Source organism: Falco punctatus (assembly GCF_963210335.1).
Source record: "Falco punctatus genome assembly, chromosome: 12".
Classification (NCBI taxonomy): domain Eukaryota; kingdom Metazoa; phylum Chordata; class Aves; order Falconiformes; family Falconidae; genus Falco; species Falco punctatus.
The window spans coordinates 8,554,190-8,574,583 of record NC_137592.1 but is presented as its reverse complement, the minus strand read 5'-3'; the positions used below and the strand labels follow the sequence as shown (position 1 = coordinate 8,574,583).

The following is a 20,394-nucleotide window of genomic DNA, read 5'->3' as shown; positions in this document are numbered from 1 at the left end:
CCCCCACCGCGCCGCCTCAGCCCGGCGGCGGGCACCCCCCGGCGGGGCGGCGGCTCTGAGGGACGGGACCCACCCCCCGCGCGGGCCAACGCGGAGGCAAAGGCGGGAGAAGCGGGCCCGGGCCCGGCCCCGGGAAGGGCGGCAGTACCTTTCTCCTCCCGCCAGAGCTTTTTCCGCTTGTTGCCGGGGTACATGGTGGTGTGGCTGGCAGCGGCTTTGAGCTGCAGGTTCCCCAGGCTCACGAGGGGGTGGACGAGACGCCGCGCCAGAGCCGACCGCTACCGACGCCGCGCGCCGCTGTCTGCTGCTGCTGCTGCTCCCCGCCGGCTCCGGCTCCGCGCCCGCCGCACGGCTCCGCACAGCGCCCGTCAGCTGGGTCACGCCTCGCTCTAACCCGACACCCCCGCAGCGCCCGCCCCCCTCCCCGCCGCCCGTTGGCTCCGGCAGACGCCGCTCAGCAGCCCCCTGCTCCGCCCGCCGCCGCCGCCGGCGGACCGGGTTCGGCGGATGCACCGGCCAGGAGGGGCGTGAGCGCGGCGGAGGGGCGGACGGCGGCACTGGGGGGCTTGGGAGACGTGGGGGGGACGTGGGGGGCCGCCGGAGAGGGCAGGTGTGGGGGGTGCTTGGGTGCGACAGTGGCCGCTGTGCGCGGCGGTGGCGACGGCGCGGCGCTCGGTGCCCGCGCGGGGAGGAAGCTGGCGGGCACCCCCAGCCCCGGCCCGCCGCCGCCCCCCGGCCCGCCTCCTCCGCGGGGGCGGGGCACAGCGCCCTCTGCTTCCGGGTTGCCGGCCGTTACCGAGCGCGCCGCCGATTGGCCGGGAGGGCGGGAGCCGTTGCTAAGCGACGGCGTCGGGGCCCGGTGGGGATGCGGCCTGCGGGCCGGGGCCGGCACAGCACACCCACCGCGCCTGTTCCCGACCAGCCCGGCCCGGCGCTGCGGCCTTCGCCCGGCGCTCCCCTGTCGCTCCCCTGTCGCTCCCCTGTCGCTCCCCTGTCGTGCTTGTGCGGGCCGCGCCGGCACTTGGGAGCGCGGCCGGCCCCGGCGCCCCCGGGACGAGGCGGGAAACAGCTGCCCGGGTCGGCTTCAAAATGGGTGCTGCAGCCCTGGCCGCCGCAGTGACGTTGCGGGGAGCGGGGGCTCCGCGCCGGGGTGCGGGCTTCCACCGCCCCGCACGGCAGCCGTGACCCGCCTCCAGCCAGGCCAACGGCCCCCTGGGGACCGACGGGCGAGGGAAGGCCTCCCCGCCTCCCTCACTCACCACTCCCCTTATTCCTTGCGGAGATTACTTTCCTGATCTCAATAAACATGCCAGCCCCCGTGGACTAACTAACTAAATAAATACAAAAGCTTCCCTGCAGCTGTCGGACCCTCCACGCTTGTGGCCACCCCGAGGTGGCCCTTCCTTCACAAGCGGGTGACCGCGCTTGTGGCCCTTCCTCGTGCAGGTGACAGGATTTGGCCCTGGAAGACAGCGGGTGCTGGTGCTCAACCTGGAGCATCACAGGAGCCAGGGCGGCACTGGGCATCCTCACAGCCTTCGTCTGCATCATAATGTTCATGGACCAATACAACCTTACCTATAAATAGCAGTTTCTCAATGGGATGTAGATGCCTGGTTGAAGTCAAGCATATGAAGGTGTCCACATCTGCTCACATGAAAAATGTATCATTTCAGCAAAATCATCCAGAGAGTATCTTCTGTAGGCCTTCAGGTGGAGAACCGGCTTTTCTTTGGTGGTACACCGTTGCTTGACCTGTAATGAAGAAAGGTGAGGCACAACATAGCGACGTTTCAACTAATTTTCTTGTAGTTTCAGATTAAAAACCCAAATTAGCACCTTTCCTATTACCATTAATCTTGAGTCACGGTACAATTCCTTACAGAAAAATCCTTAGTCTTATCACACTCTGAGGAAGCACTCAGAGCTTACTGTTTAATCAGTTCAAAATCAGACTAGGATTCCTCTTTACAAAGCACATTAAAAATATTTGTATTATATCATCCCCTAAGGGTCTGTTATTATCTTCTGTCTTTACTTGATTTCCTCACCTTGCCCAGGCGATGTGCTTTGGTAGCTCAAGCACAGTTCTCTCATCTTGATAATAAAAATGAGAGAGAAGCCAACAGGTAAACAGGCATTAAGAAAAGAGATCTTTGTTTAAATCATGCTTGCTGGCATGATGTGTGAACCCATATCCTAGATCACTGCATATTTACCAAGCTACTGAATATTCTAGTGTCCTGTGGGATCTGTTCCACATTTGATAAATCAATGTTTATTGGACCAGAAGGGGAGAGAGAAAATGTAACCCTCTTCCTGTAAAGGCCATCTGCGTGCGTTTTTCAGTTTCATTTGTAAAAGCAGCTACAAGAGCCATAATTTTGGAAAATACGTAAAGGAAGTACTTACTTAAAGGATAAAAATTATGAAACCTGATGTTTACATCAGGACCAAAATGGAAAACCACATAAAAGATGGGAATAAAACTTTCTTCAATTTTAAAATAGAAATGTTGAAATGTTCCAATTCCAGTAAGAAAATCATAACCGCATTTTACTTCACCCCCCACCAGCTGCTGGTGTTACCATTGATTCCACTGAAGCAGTAAGAAATTACTACACTGACTTCAATATGTATGAGCATGACCTCTCCTTTGCTTCTTATACTTGTTGATTCGAGAGGCCTTAAACCAGAGAAGTGATCGGCAGTTTCGCATGCAGGGGGAAAATTTATCTAAAAAGCGGCAATTCAGTACTTGGATGAAAACCAACCAGGCTGCAAAATAGGAGGTTATTTTTCTGAGAAAACCGTAGCGAGCTGTATACATGGCAGGCTAAAGCAGTGCTCAGAAGGCTTAAAAATGTTCTGTTGAAACAGTGAGCATGAAAATGAAACTGATAGGAGATGGGTATTTTGTCTAACGATGTGGGTATACTGAGTCCATCCAAGGCCTGGTGTACGCACTGGTGAAATCCTACAGAGGCAGGCAGGAAAAGCAGGAAATGTCCAAAAATAGTGTTTGAGAGATACATAACCTGGGCAGAATATAGGTTTCTACTAATAGCTGTAAAATGAACATTTGACATAAGGATGAAGTAATGACTGGTTAGAGAGTTCCCGTTAGAGATATAATAGGAAACATAAATTAATACAAGAGTGAATACTACACTACATAAGTGAATAAATGTACCAAAGAAGAGCTAGAGCTTTGATTTAAACTGCTAGGTCATGCAACCAAAGTGGCATTAAGGCACCCACACGCAGCACTCCGATCGCCATCAACCGTCTTGACCAAACTAAAGGCAGCGTCATGACAGATCCCACGCTGAGCCTATAGCGGAGGAAAGCTATAGGAAAAGGACTTGGGCCCCTTAAGGAGGGAGGTTGTGGCTGCTGGATGAGCGGTGGCTCCAGGGGGGTCAGTTGTGCTGTGGGATACATGGCACACCAAAAGAGAGGAGGGAGAGGGTTGGTCTAAGACAGTTCTAAAGGAAGGATAAAAACGGCGGTTGCTGGAGAAGTGGAAAGACTGGAATGGAAGTCAGCTCTTCCTGATCCTGTTAGTCTTAAAAATCTTTGGAAAACTCTGTGCAAAAGAGGGAAGGGCACTCAGGCGCGGCAAGCTGATGCCACCTCCACGAACATGACACAATGCACGGCCAGGGCCTGCGTTTGTGAACGTTGACCCAAAGGCAGCAAAAGTGCGTGGTTTCACAAGAAAAGCCTCAGTGTTTAACATGGAGAGAATTTATATCTTCCTCCTCACAGAGGCAACTGTCAGAAGCCGCTGCCCCATAAAACAGTTTAAAATACGTCTGTGAGTATGTTCAATTCAAAGGTCATGTAACATAAGTTACCTGGAGTAAATTCTTACTTCCTTATACTTAAAAAAGCATGTTTATACAGATCATCAAACTCTTCCATTCACAGTAAATGCTATCCCAAAAAAGTCTGTTTGTTTCTTTGGTGGATTTTGGGGGGGTTGGGGTTGCCTTTTTTTCTTTGTTATTGAATAATGTGCAGAAATGATTGTATGGCCATTTTTACATAATTTTTCACATTTTATAATGTAATTTTCTTTATTTTATAAAAATCTAAACCAACAAAATAGTACACAAACTGTAAACAGAATCCATAAATAAACTATTTTTTCTATCTTTTTACCTAAAAGATTTTTTATCTAACACAAAATATTTGAGTTTTTCTCCTCCCTCATTTTGGTGGTTTTTGTTTTTTTAAAAAAAACAGACAAACAAACAAACAAAAAACTAGGAACTGTCTTGATTATGAATTCATTTCAAGAGCTTCTTGTACTGCTACAAATTTAAATGCTGGGGCATTAAAAAAATTAAAGAAAAATGAAAATGACAGCAGGAAGTCCGTTTAGTCAGTGACTTAGCAGGAAGTCCGTGGAAAACAGTCATTTATTTCATTAGTATTTACACTGTTTATTCAACTTTTCATTGAATAGAGTGGAAAAGGTAAAGGTGAAATTAAGACGCCTTAAAAAAAATTAAAAAATTTTTAATTTTCATAATATAAATACCATTCCAGTTAATTTATAAAAAAAATAAATGCAAATTTAAATTTAGATTAAGATTATTTTCTCAATTTCTACCTCACTTTAAAAAAAGGCAACAGAATGTTATGGGCAGTTTCACATGTTAAAACTCCTTCCTCATGTATGTGAAGGTACATTTTTAAATGTATAATTTCAGTAGCTATTAAAAAATTGATTTATTATACCAATAACAGAGCAATATAAAAATCTAAAATGAGGTTTATAAATTATTTATACTTAAGAAAAATGTATTTCAGCCGTTGTTAGTCTTATCAAAGCTTGCTTGCGTAGCAAACCATGTGTTATGCCTGGTCTTGCTGATTTTGATTAAATCCTGTGCCGACACACATTTCCACCACAGGAAATTCAACTGCAAACTTACCGCCCCTGTACATTAATCATGAAATCTTTCCTCCTGTCCATCCGTATCACATGCTGCAACTGTTCCGAGCTCTTTTCACAATGTTTCCACTATATTGTTGATAAAATGTCACCTTTCATTAGCACGTTCACTCTAAGATGCTGATGTGCATTTAAAACATAACATCCATATCATCCATCTTTTATTTGACAGTGGTATCCTACCTTCTGAACTTTTAAGCTAGTACTAGCACACCTCGGCCAAGGTTCAGTTAATGAAATGATGCCTAGTGACAGGTATAGAGGGAGTTAACTGACTACAAGCATTTGATAAACCATTACCTGTAATTCCTCTGGTTTGTTGCCTTGAGCAAACGAGCCAAGGAGGAGGCAAGTAACTACAAGCCCCATTTGTCCAGCTGGGTGATTGGAGAGAAAGTGGAAAGGCAAGATACTTTTGTTTCTTACAGCTTTAGAATTTTTATCCATTATGTCAGGGAAATACATTTTGGTCCATCAAATAATGTGGTAACAAAACTATCCAATCTAAGAGAAAAAGAATGTTTCTGTGCTGTTGATATGTTTGGTAATATGATTTCCTAGAGATACTATTTCACCAGTAGTCAGATGCATAGTATTTCAGTTTAACCACTAAGGTTATACTTGTATCTAGAAATAGTTATTTTTGACAGTAAAGAAATACAATATTAAACACATAAAACAAATTATTTGAGGTAATTATTCAAATAATCTAATAAATACACATTATTAAAAGACTCTTCTGATGGTTAAGACTTATTTTCTAGTACTTGGCTTTGATTTGTTAGACCCGCGCAGACTTCTAGAAGAGGAATTTGTAGATACTTTGAACTCAGACCTATTTTAAGCCAACTATTTTGGAAAACATTGTTCCAACATAGCAGCGTTGTAACACAGTTCAGTCTTCTAATGCAAATGAGAGGAGGATGTTCCCAAGCTTTGCAGAAGTTCCAAAACTTAATTACTTAAATCAGAAGTATCAGGTGTGATTATGCATACCATGTGAGACTGATGCATGTTTTAATTATTGCAATGGCTACCATGTCATACCTGAATTCTGCAGTATTTCACACCAGCTGTGTCCTATCATCAAAACCCATGTTTGCAAAGACAAGGGAGAAGGAGCTTTTCAGAGTTTCCAAAAGAACCTCACAGATCTGAATTTTTATGTGCAGCAGAAGACCCAGAAAGGATAGGAGTGTTCAACTTGGGCTCCTCTCTGCGATCAGCATTATATGGAAGAGATAAAAATACAAGGTAAAAAAACCAGCAGTTGATCCAATCTGAAACTGTCTCCTGCTCCTGGATCTATTCCTGGCTCTGAGAGGAAAAGAGGAAGAAAAGAGAAGTGTTCCACCTTGGAGCTGACTCAATGGAGAGGGAAGTGGAATGCCAAACTGGCACCCTGGTCCCAGCTACCAGCGACTTTGCCACCATTCAGATGTTCGTAGTTGTGATGGCAGTACTTGCACAAGCCTTCTCAGGCCTTTGCCAGTGGTTGTTGGAAACAGAACTACCTTTTAGTCTCAGTCATTCTGTAACAGAACAAACCAAGGCGTATTCCAGAAAGTGCTGAATAAAGAGGAAGACTTGTAAGCTGGAAATCCCTTTTCAGTGTGTCACTTGAAAATGTGGAATTCCTGCTCAGCCTGTAATGTCCTCAGTTAAATATGGAGATTGAAAGGGCAAATAGAATGAAACAAAGTGACCTTAATACAGAAGAACAGAGGAAAAAATAAAAAAAGCAGGGCTTAACCGTGTGCTTAAACTTAAAGTACACAAAATTGATTCTATTGACTTCAGCCAGCACCACTGATGTACTATACGACCACTGTGAACTTGACCTCTACCGGCTGCGTACAACCTTCTTATAATCAAGACAGTCACATCATTGAGTGGCTTTGCAAGGACAGAAGATAATTAAATGCAGATCTAGCAGAGGAAAGCATACCATTAATCTGCAGTAGTAGTGGAGATCTTTACTAATTATAAAATTCCTTACATGATTGCTGCTTTTCTTCCCCAAACAACAACATCCTGGCATTAGAAAAGTTTATATCGGGTGACTGTATGAAGAGGTAAACAGATGCATTTTGTTGGTTTGGTTCTTCCACTCTCACTGCATGCATCTACATCTATGCTTTGATTTGTATTTTAAGACTGGGAGGGGCAGAAGGTGGGTGATTTATTCCAGCGTGCTATGCCAAACCCTCAGCATACAGCTGAGCAACTGGGACTAGTCAGGCTGGGAACTAATTGGTTGCTAAAAACAATAAAAGATAGGAGTACTTTTTAAAGACATCTAACATGCTGACTGTTTACAATTAGGCTGAAACGACATTATTAAAGAAAGCTTTCAAGTGTCAGAAGTGAAAGAAGATCATATATTCTCCACTGAGGAAATCTAGATCTCACCAGAGGGAACATCCACTTTCATTATTCTGCTGTTTTATCTGTTTTGTCTTTTACAACAACTTTGTAGCCAGACAGAAAAAAAAAAAAGCTAAGAGATATGGTTGAGAATTGAAAGAATGAGCACATAGAGTAGATAAAGGATGTAAGAATTGGAAAGACGAGTCAAAATTTAAAAAATATATATACTGCAAAGCTAGAACAAAATAGTTATTGATGAAAAATCTAGGCTGTTTTGAATGTAAATCTTACGCATCTCACTATTTTTGTTTTAACAGAGATCATGCATCGTCAAAATCACTTGAATTATACCACTATAAATATGTTTGGTTTATACATATCAAGAACCGACTGAATTAATTTTTCAATTCTGCTTTTACATCTCTCTCTTTTGTTTGTTTTGGATTTTTTCCCCCTTCAAATGAACCATCTATTCATGGCTATCTATTCTCACCATTTCTGATTGATTCTGTCGTTTTTAATTCATCAATTCCTGCGCGCTTTTTGTAGATTGGAGGCAAATCTCTTCTCAAGAGAAGAGATGTAACTATGTTACTGTTACAAAAGGACATCTGCCAATTAACATTAGTGAGGTAGTGCTTGTGATATGTACAGAATAATAGCTTGTACAAAATTAAGGGATCAGAAACTCACCACAGCTGGAGGGCCCACAGGAGATCTCTGGTCCAAGTTTTTGCCTAAAGCAAGGTTGCACTGAATTCACATTGGGGTGCTCAGGGCTTTTGACACATTGAGTGCTGAAAACCTCTAGGGATAGCAGATCCACAGCCTGTCTGGGCAGCCTGTCCCAACCTCTGCTGGATTTGCTGAAGTTTATCACCATCCTCCTTATATTTTCATCTAGCACCAACTTTTAAAAACATAGTTTAAAGAGTTCCAGTTCAATCAACTGATGTCCCATGATATGTAAAACTATATGAGCATATCACTATTACTCTATACCTTTCTTGCACTACATTCATTTTGTGAGTTGCCTCGGACTTCACACTGGATTGCATGGCTATTCAGCAAAGAACTATCTTTTTGCTTGTATGGAGTCCAACATGAAAAAAGGGGGTGGCGTGAGGGTGTCTTTCAACTTTGTGGAAGCAATGGCATGGTTATTTTCAAGGCTGTTTTTCTTTCTAATTTTACTTTACTCTTTTGTCTTCTCTTGCATTTTGTTTGCTTTGCCTAACCTTTCATGTTGTTTATTGCTCACCTTTCCATTAGCAGGACGCTCTATTTTTATCCCCTGTAAATACAACACATGCTCCTGCTCCTTTTCTTGTAATGCTTCCAGCACTGTGAAAGCATATCTACATTTTCCTTATATTTTTCTTTCATCTTAATACAATACACCCCATATCGACTTCGCTACTTTCCTCTCAGCTAAATTGTTCTAAATTATTTGTTTGGTGTGAGGGGAGAACAGTTAAGTAATATAAGTAACTGCTTTAACTTTGATCATCTGGGTATCATAAGTTTGTGTGTACTTGTTTTAGTTTAATTATGTTCTATCACTTGGCAAAAGTTAGGTCATAAATTGGGAGTACAGGTTTTAGAGGAGATTCGCAATGGTACTCTGCCTGAATGCCGGCAATTAATATGTCCTCCTCATCAATTGCACTTTATTGCTCTGTGTTACTAAATAGTGTGTTACTGTATCATTGACATTATAGTACATTATATACTAGGAAAGTAGGATATTTACATCACAGTTCTTAGAAGTAGTTTTAATTGTGACTTTCATTTTGTATAGTACTCATCACCTTTAGCTTTGATATACGTTTTACCTTGTTACAGTACTTTTTTGTTGCTAGTATGTTAATGGCTTTTCCTAATGTGCCAAAATCAGTGCAGACTTTTTAATTATTAATCCATAATTCACAAGTATTTCTTGATCTGTAGGAATAAGGTTTGTTCATATTCCCTCCCTCAAGTTGGTCAAGAACTGTATTATGAGCCTATTCCGCTCACACTGAACTCACCAGGAAACCCTTTCTATTTTGACTGAGTTATTTACTGCGGATACAGAATTTCATTTACTACAGTGGATCCGACACCTAGATGCTAACAGTATTAGAGAAAGCAGTGAGCATAAAGCGCTTCACTCGGGCTCATCAGGTACAAAATGTACCCTCCTTGGGTAGGACTATAGTGATGGTCACTGCCCGCTGTCCTCCGAGGAGCTTGTGATCTGAAAGTCTTCTCACCACGGCTCTACAGTGCCATCTTCCTCACGGGCTGGTTTCTGGCTGTACAGCAATGCAGAAGGGGTTTGCATTGTGTGTCCTCTTCCATGGGTCATCTACCAGCTTGACAAAGGTCCTGTCATCCTCTTTATTATAAATCCATCAGGACTTACGTACAAGTAATAGTACAGGTAAGGCGGATATATAGCAAAGTCTCCAAATCATCCATTCTGGGGAAAATGAAGGCTTTACCCTGCTCACGCCTAGCAGCCTAAGGGATAAACGGGTGGCTAACCAGCAAAGCACCACTTAATTGATGGTTATTCATGTAGGTGGTTACAGCTATGTCCTGCATTCTGCCTTTTGTCATAGGCTGGAAAAAGCATTTAATCTTTTTTTCCTGTAGCAATCCCTTCCTGGAAGCCCTTTCAAGAAGAAGTCCGTAATATGCTCATTAGAATTTAATCTCTTATATTTTGATAAGTATCCTGCAGGGTTATTAAGGTGTTAGAAGTATCTCTAAAAAAAAAAAAAAAAATGACGTTCTTAGTTAACAAATTAATAAAATGTCTCCCAAATACGTTTTGTTTGATAGAAACAAAACAATTTTATTAACAAAATGTACCCTCTTACAGATAACTTGTTTATTATCAGAAGCAGATGCCATTTTTTTGAAAACTACAGAGAAATAATGTTTCAAAACAGGTAAATGCATTTCAAAGCGTAATTTATCAGGATGAAGGTTTAGTCCCTCTAACACAGTCACAAACTGTGCTGCATAGTCTTTATAAATAGGGACATTATCTCCCTTAATAAATTTGAATAATTGTCTTAAATGCCATTATTGTTTAATAACAACCAGACTGCATCCACCCAGCTATTTAAACGTAGCATGGATAGGCAGCAGTCCCACGCATTCACTGGTAAGGGAACACTCAGAGCTGGAGCATTAAGTGCCTACCTGGGAAGCAGCTTTCAGGAGGCTCAGAGTGGGCTGGGGTGGTGTCCCGAGTGACCCAAAGCAATGCTGTGGAGGCCAGCAGGAGCTGAGAACCTGGTTTAATTGTCTGCTGTGTGCCATGGCAATGAGGTTGGCCAAGCTTGGCAAAAAGAAGCATACCCCACTAACAGAGCCGAGCAATAACACACAGCGTGGGTCAGCCACTGTGTGCATCCCAAATTTCCTGGATGTGGGCATTCTTCAGCAAATAGTGTGATTGATATTTGATTGTATAAATGACCTGCAGAGCCTGCCAGGCCTGGAAGGTGACAAAACAATGACAGTAATCCTGGTTGCTCTCTGGGACACACTGTAGGTAGGAGCGTGTGCTTCTTGTTGAGCCCTGGCTTAAAGGGTTACCTTTCCATCTGGACACTGAGATGATACCTGGGGAAACAGGAGACAGGAACAAGAGAGAGATCAGATGATAGTCTCCGAGACACCCACAGCTGTTATAAATGATAGAGTAGTGGGAGGCAATTTAAACAAGTCTCTGGAGGGCAGCTTCCGCAGAGAAGCTTTCATGTGCAGAAGGTGCTAAAGAAATAAGCCTATGCAGTTAAGAGTGCAGCCGCCTGAGTTCACAATTTGGCTGTCGGCCACCACAGATGTCGAGGGCCACGTGTTCCCAAGTGACTTGTCACCAGAAATAGCAGGCAATGTCAGGTCGGCACTTCACAGAGCAGCACAGTCCAGCCACTGTGTCACGTGCTGGGGGGGAGCAGGACCATCAGTGGGATACACTGGCACTTGTCCCCAGGGTCCCAGCAATTAGTTTGGTGAATAGCCACTACCTCACAGAAATTATGCTGCCTCCCACAACCACACGTCACACCGCAGCTGGACTTGGGAGCTGAGCCACAAACCTCTCTCATCTACTGTCCATCCTTCTGGTAGCTGGTCACCAGGACATAAGCAATCGGTGAAATGCATTTCGGAATAGAGCATGTGAAATGAGTAGAACAAATGAGAGCTAATTTTTAAGCCCTTAGTCTTAAAAACTGTTTCTTACAGTAAGTGTTCGCTCGTGCGATGCTTGAGAATTGCAATTTTCAATAGAATTCTTAAAATTATTATATAATATCTTTATGGTGGTGAAATATTTAATTATTATTGGGAAAACTGAATAGCACATACATATTAGTATATAATGTCAATGTCTTTTATCTTCCTGCTGATAGGGCAAGAAACTGAAAAGTACTCCCAAGACTGACAGATCAGTCCAGGTTCTCAAAGCAGTAATCGGGTGGAAATGGAAATTCACCAAAACACAGTTAGAGTTGCCCCACAATATTTGAGGTACAACTACACTTCGCAAAGTGGTCATGAATTTTGGATCTGTTCAGTTTTAGTATACAAATCAATATCCCATAGATATGATTTGTGAAGGTGCCACTTATTTAAATGAGTTTCATTTCAAGTGTTAAGCTATAGAGGTGATGTATGTAAGAAGTGCATATCAAGTATTTGCTACGTGATATAATTATTTTAGTAGTGAGTTTTTGAAATATTATCTCATTTTATGCCTAAATACAGTTGCATTTTCAATGTTTTTATTTGAAATAAGAAGCTATATCAAAGAAGGTTCTTATCTATGAACAGCATTATCCATAGGCTGCTCTCCATAAGCTTTTTATTGCTAATCTTTTTCTGCTGGAGACTTGCACATATTTTAGACCGAACCTTTTTTGGCTGATGCTTTGCATGTGGGTGTAAGAAACAGGTTTGTCAATATACCATCCACCTGAAACCAGTGTGAATTTATTAAATAATTCAGTTCTTTGGACATTGCTTAAGTTGCATTTGAAAATGATGTTAACTTTTCTGGATAGGTAAATAGCATGGTTAACAGGAAAAAAAATACTGTGTTCATCATGAAGGACTTCTGTAGTTCATGAAATACTAACAGCTTTCTGTGTGTGAAATATATATTCTAGTTTTTAAAAATATTACTACAGACTGCCTATGTAAAGGTAGCAAAACAGTTTTCATGACGGTTTCTGATTTTGACACTCATTTGCTGATCATTTCCCATATTTAACTTCATCCTAAAAATTAACATGAAATGTTACCAAAAAATATTATTTAATAGTAACAGATTTAAAACTACAAAAGAATCCCCTCAAACATTTCTTCTCAGACCTTAATAATAAAATGCTCCTTCTGACAATCTAATTGAACAACTTAGTATCTTGTATTTAGAAAAAAAAAATAGATAAATGAGTAGTTCATGCCATAAACTCAAGTCTCTGCAAAACTTCAGTCTCTTCACGTTGCTCTGTTTGTACAAAACGCGGTAGAAATAGCCTCAGGGAAGAATCCAAGAGTAATGAGGTTAGTTCAAGTAGAGCTGACAGAATAACTCTCTATCAGTCCCCCAACGCTAAGCCATATATCTAGATGCAGCAGGTCAAATTCACCTTAAACAATCACAAGATCAGCTACAATTTACCTGCAGATAAATTGTGTTTCCTACTTCTGTTTTGGTGGTTAAAAATACAGCTTAAGATAGCATCAGAAGATATGCACCATAACGTTTACAAGAGCTTAAAATGCTAAGTTAACGGTGGACTTAGAAATATTTGACTGCATGTGCCCTAGCTGAGTTTTGCCCTAACTTTTCACAAATTCCCCCTTTCTATAATACCAATACCTGCTTATTTTTAAAAGAGTTTCTGTATTAAACAGGGAATAACAGAATGTGTTTTAGTTCACCCTGGCCATTTGATGGCAATATACACACTAGATATACAATGTCACAAGGACAATTAATTGTGACATTGCCAAAGGGACCCAACATTTTTCCTGATAAATTCTTTGCATCTTTCCAAAGGGTCACCATCAGTATTTCAGCTTTAGCCTGGTTTATTGCCTAGAGCAAGTTTGATTTTAATAGACTTACACAAGCTATGGAAAAGGTGATCTAGAATGGTTGCATGTTTAAAATGTGAAAAATGTTCCAGGGAAAACAGAAAAGCTGCTGCGCTTTAACTTCTTCATGCAAATAAAGTCTTACCTGAATATAAATGATGTTCATCTTTGAACAAGACTGCCAAGCTGAAAATAACAAAGCATATTAATATTATAATACCAAGATGAGATAGTTTGATCTTAGTTTGATAGAAATAATTTAAAACCTAGATTAAGGAGGCGAGTAGAATGCAAATCATGAATAGCAGAAGGAAAAGAAAGCCCAGAAAATAGAAATCCTGGCAGTAGTTATTTAGCGAAAAATCACTTTAAACCCACTCTAAAACAGGTTCCAATTTAGAAACACTAGTGAATTCTGATTTTATTTTTCTTAATTCTCCACTGTCCTTTCAGTATAGACACAATAAGGCTGATATCAAAGTGCTTGTGTTAATACAACTGACTTTGCTTGATGAACCAGTAAAGGCAAGACTTGCCAAAATGTTCATTTACCGATATAACTCTGCCAGCAGACTTTTTCATAGGTATTATCCAGCCTCATACAAGATATGTCTCTACCTTTCTTTCTGCACTTAATTGGCCATCACCTTCCATATGCAGTTTCACAATATGCTACTCAGATGAAATACTGCAGTGATTCAGCAGTGATTATCTCCAGGTTTATAACGTTTTCATTAACTTGCCTTTTTTTGGCATGCTAGCCTAATGTAAGTAAACTGTATAAAACTGTCAAAACTGGTCTGATGTTTGAGACTTGTTGGGTTCTCATGGTATATTGCTGCATCTGAGCAGGATTAGAGAGAAGTCTGAATAGGTTTTTAGTCCCAAAGGGTAGCTGCTGCAGATCAAGTGCCCACTGCCTTTAAGGGTGGTTGAGTACCCTCCATGGTCATAAATGTCATTTTAAGAGTGATGTCGAGTTCCAACTGAAAAAGTAATTCCTTGAAAGAGAAAACTAAAACAGGATAAGGAACCATCTGAACGCAAGACGTTGTGCTCCAAATTCTGAAGAAATGATAATGAGGATGCTGAAATTTTATATTTTTGAAAAATCTCAAGATTCTCCTTTATGGAAAAGATTTTTAGGAGATTCTTCTGGAAGAAAAAGTAGATCAAGAATAGCTCCAAATAGGAAGCAACAATGAGGGGCATTAACAAGATTTGTATCAGTAGTCAGGGACAGTATCTCAGTGGGTGGAGGGGGGCGGGAAGTTGCATGTCTGTTTTGTTTTTAAATAAGGAAGCAACAGCATGCTTTTCAGAAACCACAGAAATATTTTAGTAGCCAGCTCATATGTGAGAAAGAAAAGATCTATAGGGAAAAACAAAATTTGGGTTCCTTGGCTTAAGAAACAGCTTCTGCAGGATGAAAACTGAAGCAAGGTTTCTTCTTATAGGTCAAATTCCAGCCATAATAAAACAAGGCATATAGCTACTTTCACTAGTTCTGTGTATATCCCCAGGCTGTCAGTAGAGGCTACAGTGACTTACAGGGAATGAGACCTCGCACGACCTTTCAGATGTGGGTAAGGCTAATGTAAAATACAACCAGGCAAACATTTAGAAAAAATGTTTAAGTGTCTGTGATGCCCATGGCAAGCACACTAACTGAAACAATAGTTTGAGAGAATTTCAGTGAACCAGTGAACTCTTACGTGCTTTAACCCGGAATGTGAGACTCTTCAAAGTATATAATGAAGGAAGTCACCAAAATGTGGGCAATGCTAGTGTAAGATGGAACAATCGTCCCTAAGAAAAAACAGCTTTCACACTACACCTGTCATGCTTGTAAGGACGAGAATAAGTCAATGACAATAGATGAGACCTCCGCTATTCTATCTTTAAAAAGTGCCTACCTAAGTAATGTTAATTCACAGCCATACGGTGACCCAAAATAAGATCTCTTCAGCTTTAAGTCAGAGACTCTTGACAGTGCTGAAAAGAAGATACACAGTGGTTTTAAGTAGAAGAAAATAGTTCATAACAAAAGCAAACTTTACTTTTAAATATTAATTTTAAATTTTAATATTGTGTTTAGCAAAATTAATTATTGCCAAAGAACTCGTGGACATCTCTCCAAAATAAACTCTCACTCTGAAGGAAGGGTTTTTCACACAATACATTTATCTGAGTGGTCAACAGCAAAGTCGTCTAGATCTGCAAACATTAACCACAAGCACCCGAGCTAGAAGTCTGCCTTGCTGCGAGGGGGCAGGGCTATGAACCTCCGTGGTGGCCCTGCTACAATGACATGGGGAACAGCTTCACCTGGGGCTTAGAATTTAGGAGGAGATACGGTAATATTTCCCAACATATTACTAAGTAGTAAACTCTGACCAACCCACCTGCTTAGAAAAAGCCCCCTGAAATAATTGTATTTGCATTAAGTTTGACAGATACTAGACTTGGAAAGAGTCTGTCAGATCTAGTTCCTTATTGAGGCACATGCTTTCATGGAATTGTGTAGGTTGGAACAGACCTTTAAGATCATCAAGCCCAACTGTTAACCCAACACTGCCAAGTCCATTGCTAAACCGTGTCCCTAAATACCACATCCACACATCTTTCAAATACCTGCAGGGATGGTAACTCAGCTACTTCCTTTGCTTCCAGCTTTGCAAGTTCTAGAAGCATGTTGACTTGGGTGAAATAACTGTGGTACATAAACGTAAGCAAATGCGTTAGTGTGGAAAAGAGCAGGCTCCTCAAATGAGAACAATTTAAGCACAAAAAAGAAGCACAGATTCAAAATTATTAATATTAACAAGTGGAAGGCATAAATGTTTACTACACAGCTGTTCCTTCTTTTGCTTTTTGTTTTCTGCAAAATCTAACAGGTATTAAATATCACTAAATATGAGATTTCATAAGTAACACTGGAGTTCTCAAACTTGTTATTACTAAATTCCTAGTACTAATAAAGTAAAATCCTTAAATACTTATGGAAGTGTCTTCTGCTAAACAGAGAACAGGCCATTACTCCCATTTATTAAAAGTCAATACACAGTGTACTTTTTCTTGATGATCACGCTATTTGCTGCTACAAATTATAACCTATTTTTCTTCAATGTAAGGAGCCCAGATTCCTTGAGCTCATACAATATGTGAACATATTCATGCAATCTCAAAAGTAGGTAAGCTGAATTCTTAGATGTTTTATTTATGGGATTTCAGTCTTAACAAATGCTGCAAATACTGCTCAGTAATTCACGTAGCATAACAAAAGTGTTCAATTTATACCCTATATATTAAGAATGAAAGCAGAGAATTGAGTGACATTTTATTTCAGTTCTTGCTAATGTGAATGATATATATCTAGAAATACGTATAAATGTATCTATACTTCAACAACAAAAATAGTTTTGAAAGAAACGGTGCACAATTTCTTTTCTTCTAATCTCCAGGACACACTGAATGAAATCGCAAGATTAAGAATGTAAGACATAACCCCTCTGCAAGTTAACAGCCTTGGCTGCAAGTACTTGTTTTCCCCACATGCTGTTTGCCTTGTGTAAAGCATGCTGACAGTGTAAGACAATGGAATTGCAAAGCTTTTCTAAAACAGATGTCTCTGAAAGATTTAAAGCACAATCTTTAATGAAGTTTCGCTTTCTTCCATTTTCCTTGTTATATCATGTCCACTCCAAATGTCCCTTGGAATTAATTCAATATTAATGAACAGTTTAATGACACCAAAATGAGGATTGTCACCATGGAAATCGCAGTAAAAGGTCATTTCTGCTTCTCATTTCACGCATATGGTATAAACATTTTTTTCATGCACGCATCAAAAAACCACAAGTTGCCAGTAAAGCACATGTATAGCTGGGAATACCTCTTTGCCTGCAGATCAAGTGTGGAGGACTGTATTCCCATTTTCCTTATTCTCACTATGAAAGAGGACAATGAATCAGCCAGTAAATAGAAATGTTGCACTTGACTTTTGGGTGCTCACATTTTTGCCTTGCAAACACAACCTGCTTTCCCAGTTCAGCATGTTGATCCCATGCAGGGTTAATTGTGAATTCATGCTCTGAGGTACATCCATATGGTAAAATGATTGAGCATTTGCTTAAACTTTTAATTGAACGTGGGCCAAATTCAGCATTGTTCACCTAATTTGCATTTGGGAGTAGCGCATTATTTTTTTAAAACCTTTCTGTAAAACACAGATTATAGATTGTTTTATGATAGAAGCAATTCGGTGGGGGAAGCAATGTGCAGTCAGCACATTGAAATGAAGAAATAGTCACAGTTAGGAGAAAAACATGAATTTTTCAACTCTTAAATGCTCCACGTATTTTAACTGTGAAACACGCAGGCTTTAGATCTCTATTGCTGTCAACAGTATTTTTCAGTGCTGTAGCATGTGTCAGAGGCATTTGAGAGGCAAAGGGGCGTTCTGACCTAGTGCTTTCAGAGCACTGAACCATCTACACCAAAAATTTTTTTACTGCCTACTTGGAAATCCATTCTAGATTTATAGTTAGCAAAGTTTATATTAATTACAAGCTAATTCTAATAAGTTACCTGTTTCACATAACCTTCAGGTAAGTTGAGCAAGAATGACATTTTGTCTCCCCAGGAAGTATTATGCATGCTTTTAAGGGCAAATTACAGAGAAGGGGAAAAAACAGAGGAGGACAGTTTGAACAACAGAAAAGGTTTACTTCAGTTTTCACACGGGTCATTCCATTTATAAGTGCTTTATCAGCTGTACCAGGTCCAGGAGAGTTTGATTTGCTTTCTTGCAGAAATCAATTTGAAAATAAGGTTGCCAACATTTCAGGAAACTGAGGTCCAAAGCAACAACTGTGTTGGTCTGGGAATTGCAACTTTACTTTTCTTAAAGTCCTGGTTCTTCAAGTAACAAGTAGCATCTGCAAAACTCAGTCTTGAAACCTCTGCTAGAGCCAGACTAATTTGCAAGAGACTTTGGAATTAGCTAAAACTATCTAAAATCATCTGTTACATTTAAACTGAGGCCCATCTGGAGTTGAATCTGTTGAAAGATGTGAAGTGCAAAAAGATGGGCTTGTACAAGTAGATCAGCAGCAAAAAGCAGCCAATTGCCTCTATTACAAAAGACAAAAGCCAGAATCATGGTGTTTTCCCCTTAACGGTAATTTCCCTAAATCTAATCTGTACTGAAGTACCCAAAAAGAGTAATAATCTCTTCTTTAAATTAACTGCTGGATTTTTCCAAGTAGTGCATTGAGAGTGTAATTCTTCTGATTATTTCACGTTGATGTTGTCAGCTTGTTTGTTTCTACTTTACTGTCACGTGTTGAGATCGTAGATTCTTTTCAAGTTGAGTAAAGACTCCTATTTTATGTCTACAAAAGATTCCATGAACGTAGCATTCTCTGAATGGTAACTACAGATAGCAGATAGAATGATACTACTTCCACTGTGATTGACAGTCCTAAAATATATTGAAAAGTTTGTTTCTCTTCATGTTTATTACTAAAACTGTTTCAGTAAGGCATTAGATAGGGAAGAAGCAAACGTTGGTTACCTATTACTGTGCTGTAATTCATTTGGGTGGTTCTGTCTGCCTGCAGAGCAGCCTGGCAGACCACAGCAAACCTTATTATGGTAAAAATTACTGCCCGGCAAGTCAGGGGACAGTCCCCTGCCAGTGATGATAAAGGCATACCAGACATAAAAGCAGATAGCTCAACCATCTATTAATCACAAAGCAAAGCAGAATACTGCCCGTCACACCACAGAACGGTGTCTTTCGTAAGCAAAAGCATTTTCTGAAAGTCTTAAAAAACATTTTAATAAGTTTTTTGTTTTTCAAAAGACTTGTCAAATACATATTTTTCTCTATTTTGAAGATGTGATGACTAAAAAGCACTATGACAAAGATCTGCAAAATCATGAGTGGTATAGAGAGGTTGGACAGAGACCAAGTGTTCATTGTCTCTTCCAAAATAAAAACTGTGGGCAACAAATTAAGGTATTAGGAGTTATGTTGGAAACAAATGAAATTGTTTTCTTCATGTAGCAGAGAATAGATTTCAGGAACTACTTGCCAAAAGGTAATGGTCAGTGCCCAAAGTTTACAGGAGCACTAGGGGAGACTGCACAGCATCACAGGAAATAAAACCACTGAGCGTTATTAAATACTCAGTCACTGCATCTAGGTCAAGAAGTCTCTGAGCTACTCAGTAGATGAAGGCTAGAAATTATCCTATGTACTCATCCCATTTTTAATGTTTCAGAAACATTCTCATTTGGCCACTGGTCGGTCCTTTGAGTCTCCTCATAAGGACAAGCAGAAGTCTGCTCCCAAGGATGAAGTATCCTCCCCAAGCAAGGCAGGAAGAAACAAATCATTGCTGAATACAGGAATCAGGAAAGGTGGAGGGGAAGATCAAAAAGCAAGGGGTGGAGCGTGGAGGGAGTGAAAAATCAGGAACTGGAAGAGATCCAGACCACTCATGACAGCATGCACTGCTCCCTTCCAGCATACAGGATCTGGTGAACACTGCACAGCCAGCTGGGACCACGCGGTCTGTGGTCTGAACTGTATGACCATCGTCAAATGTCAAACATAGTACAAACTGCACAGTAAATATCATAATAAGGTGTATCATTTCACACTACTATTGCAATTAGATAATGTTACTTTATGCAGTTGTATTAATGTGATTGCCCAAATTATAAATAATCCTATAAATCTGTATCACATCAATGCATTACTGTTACACGTTAACTAGGTCTATAAAAATCAGATTATATGTCAAAAACACTTTATTAGAATGCAGCTTAGCTAAAAACAAGCACAGCAACACCTGGATACAATACCACATTTAGCTTTAATAGATCTTCTAAGTACTGATCTTTGATATAAGCATCTTTTTAAACTAGTTGTAGGCTTTAAC

General features: G+C 40.5%; 1 protein-coding gene across 2 annotated transcripts in view; it reads right to left on the bottom strand.

The window, feature by feature from the left end:
- The window catches only part of MACROD2 (mono-ADP ribosylhydrolase 2), a 936,136-nt gene that overhangs the window by 891,546 nt on the left and 24,196 nt on the right, over positions 1-20,394 (bottom strand). For both annotated transcript variants that reach the window (XR_013931490.1, XM_080408518.1), the window contains exon 1: positions 149-20,394. This exon is cut by the window's right edge. Coding sequence is in view for 1 of the 2 variants with exons in the window: in XM_080408518.1 (XP_080264644.1) it covers positions 149-194 (46 nt within the window). In the remaining variant the exon portion in view is untranslated. The remainder of the gene's footprint in view (positions 1-148) is intronic.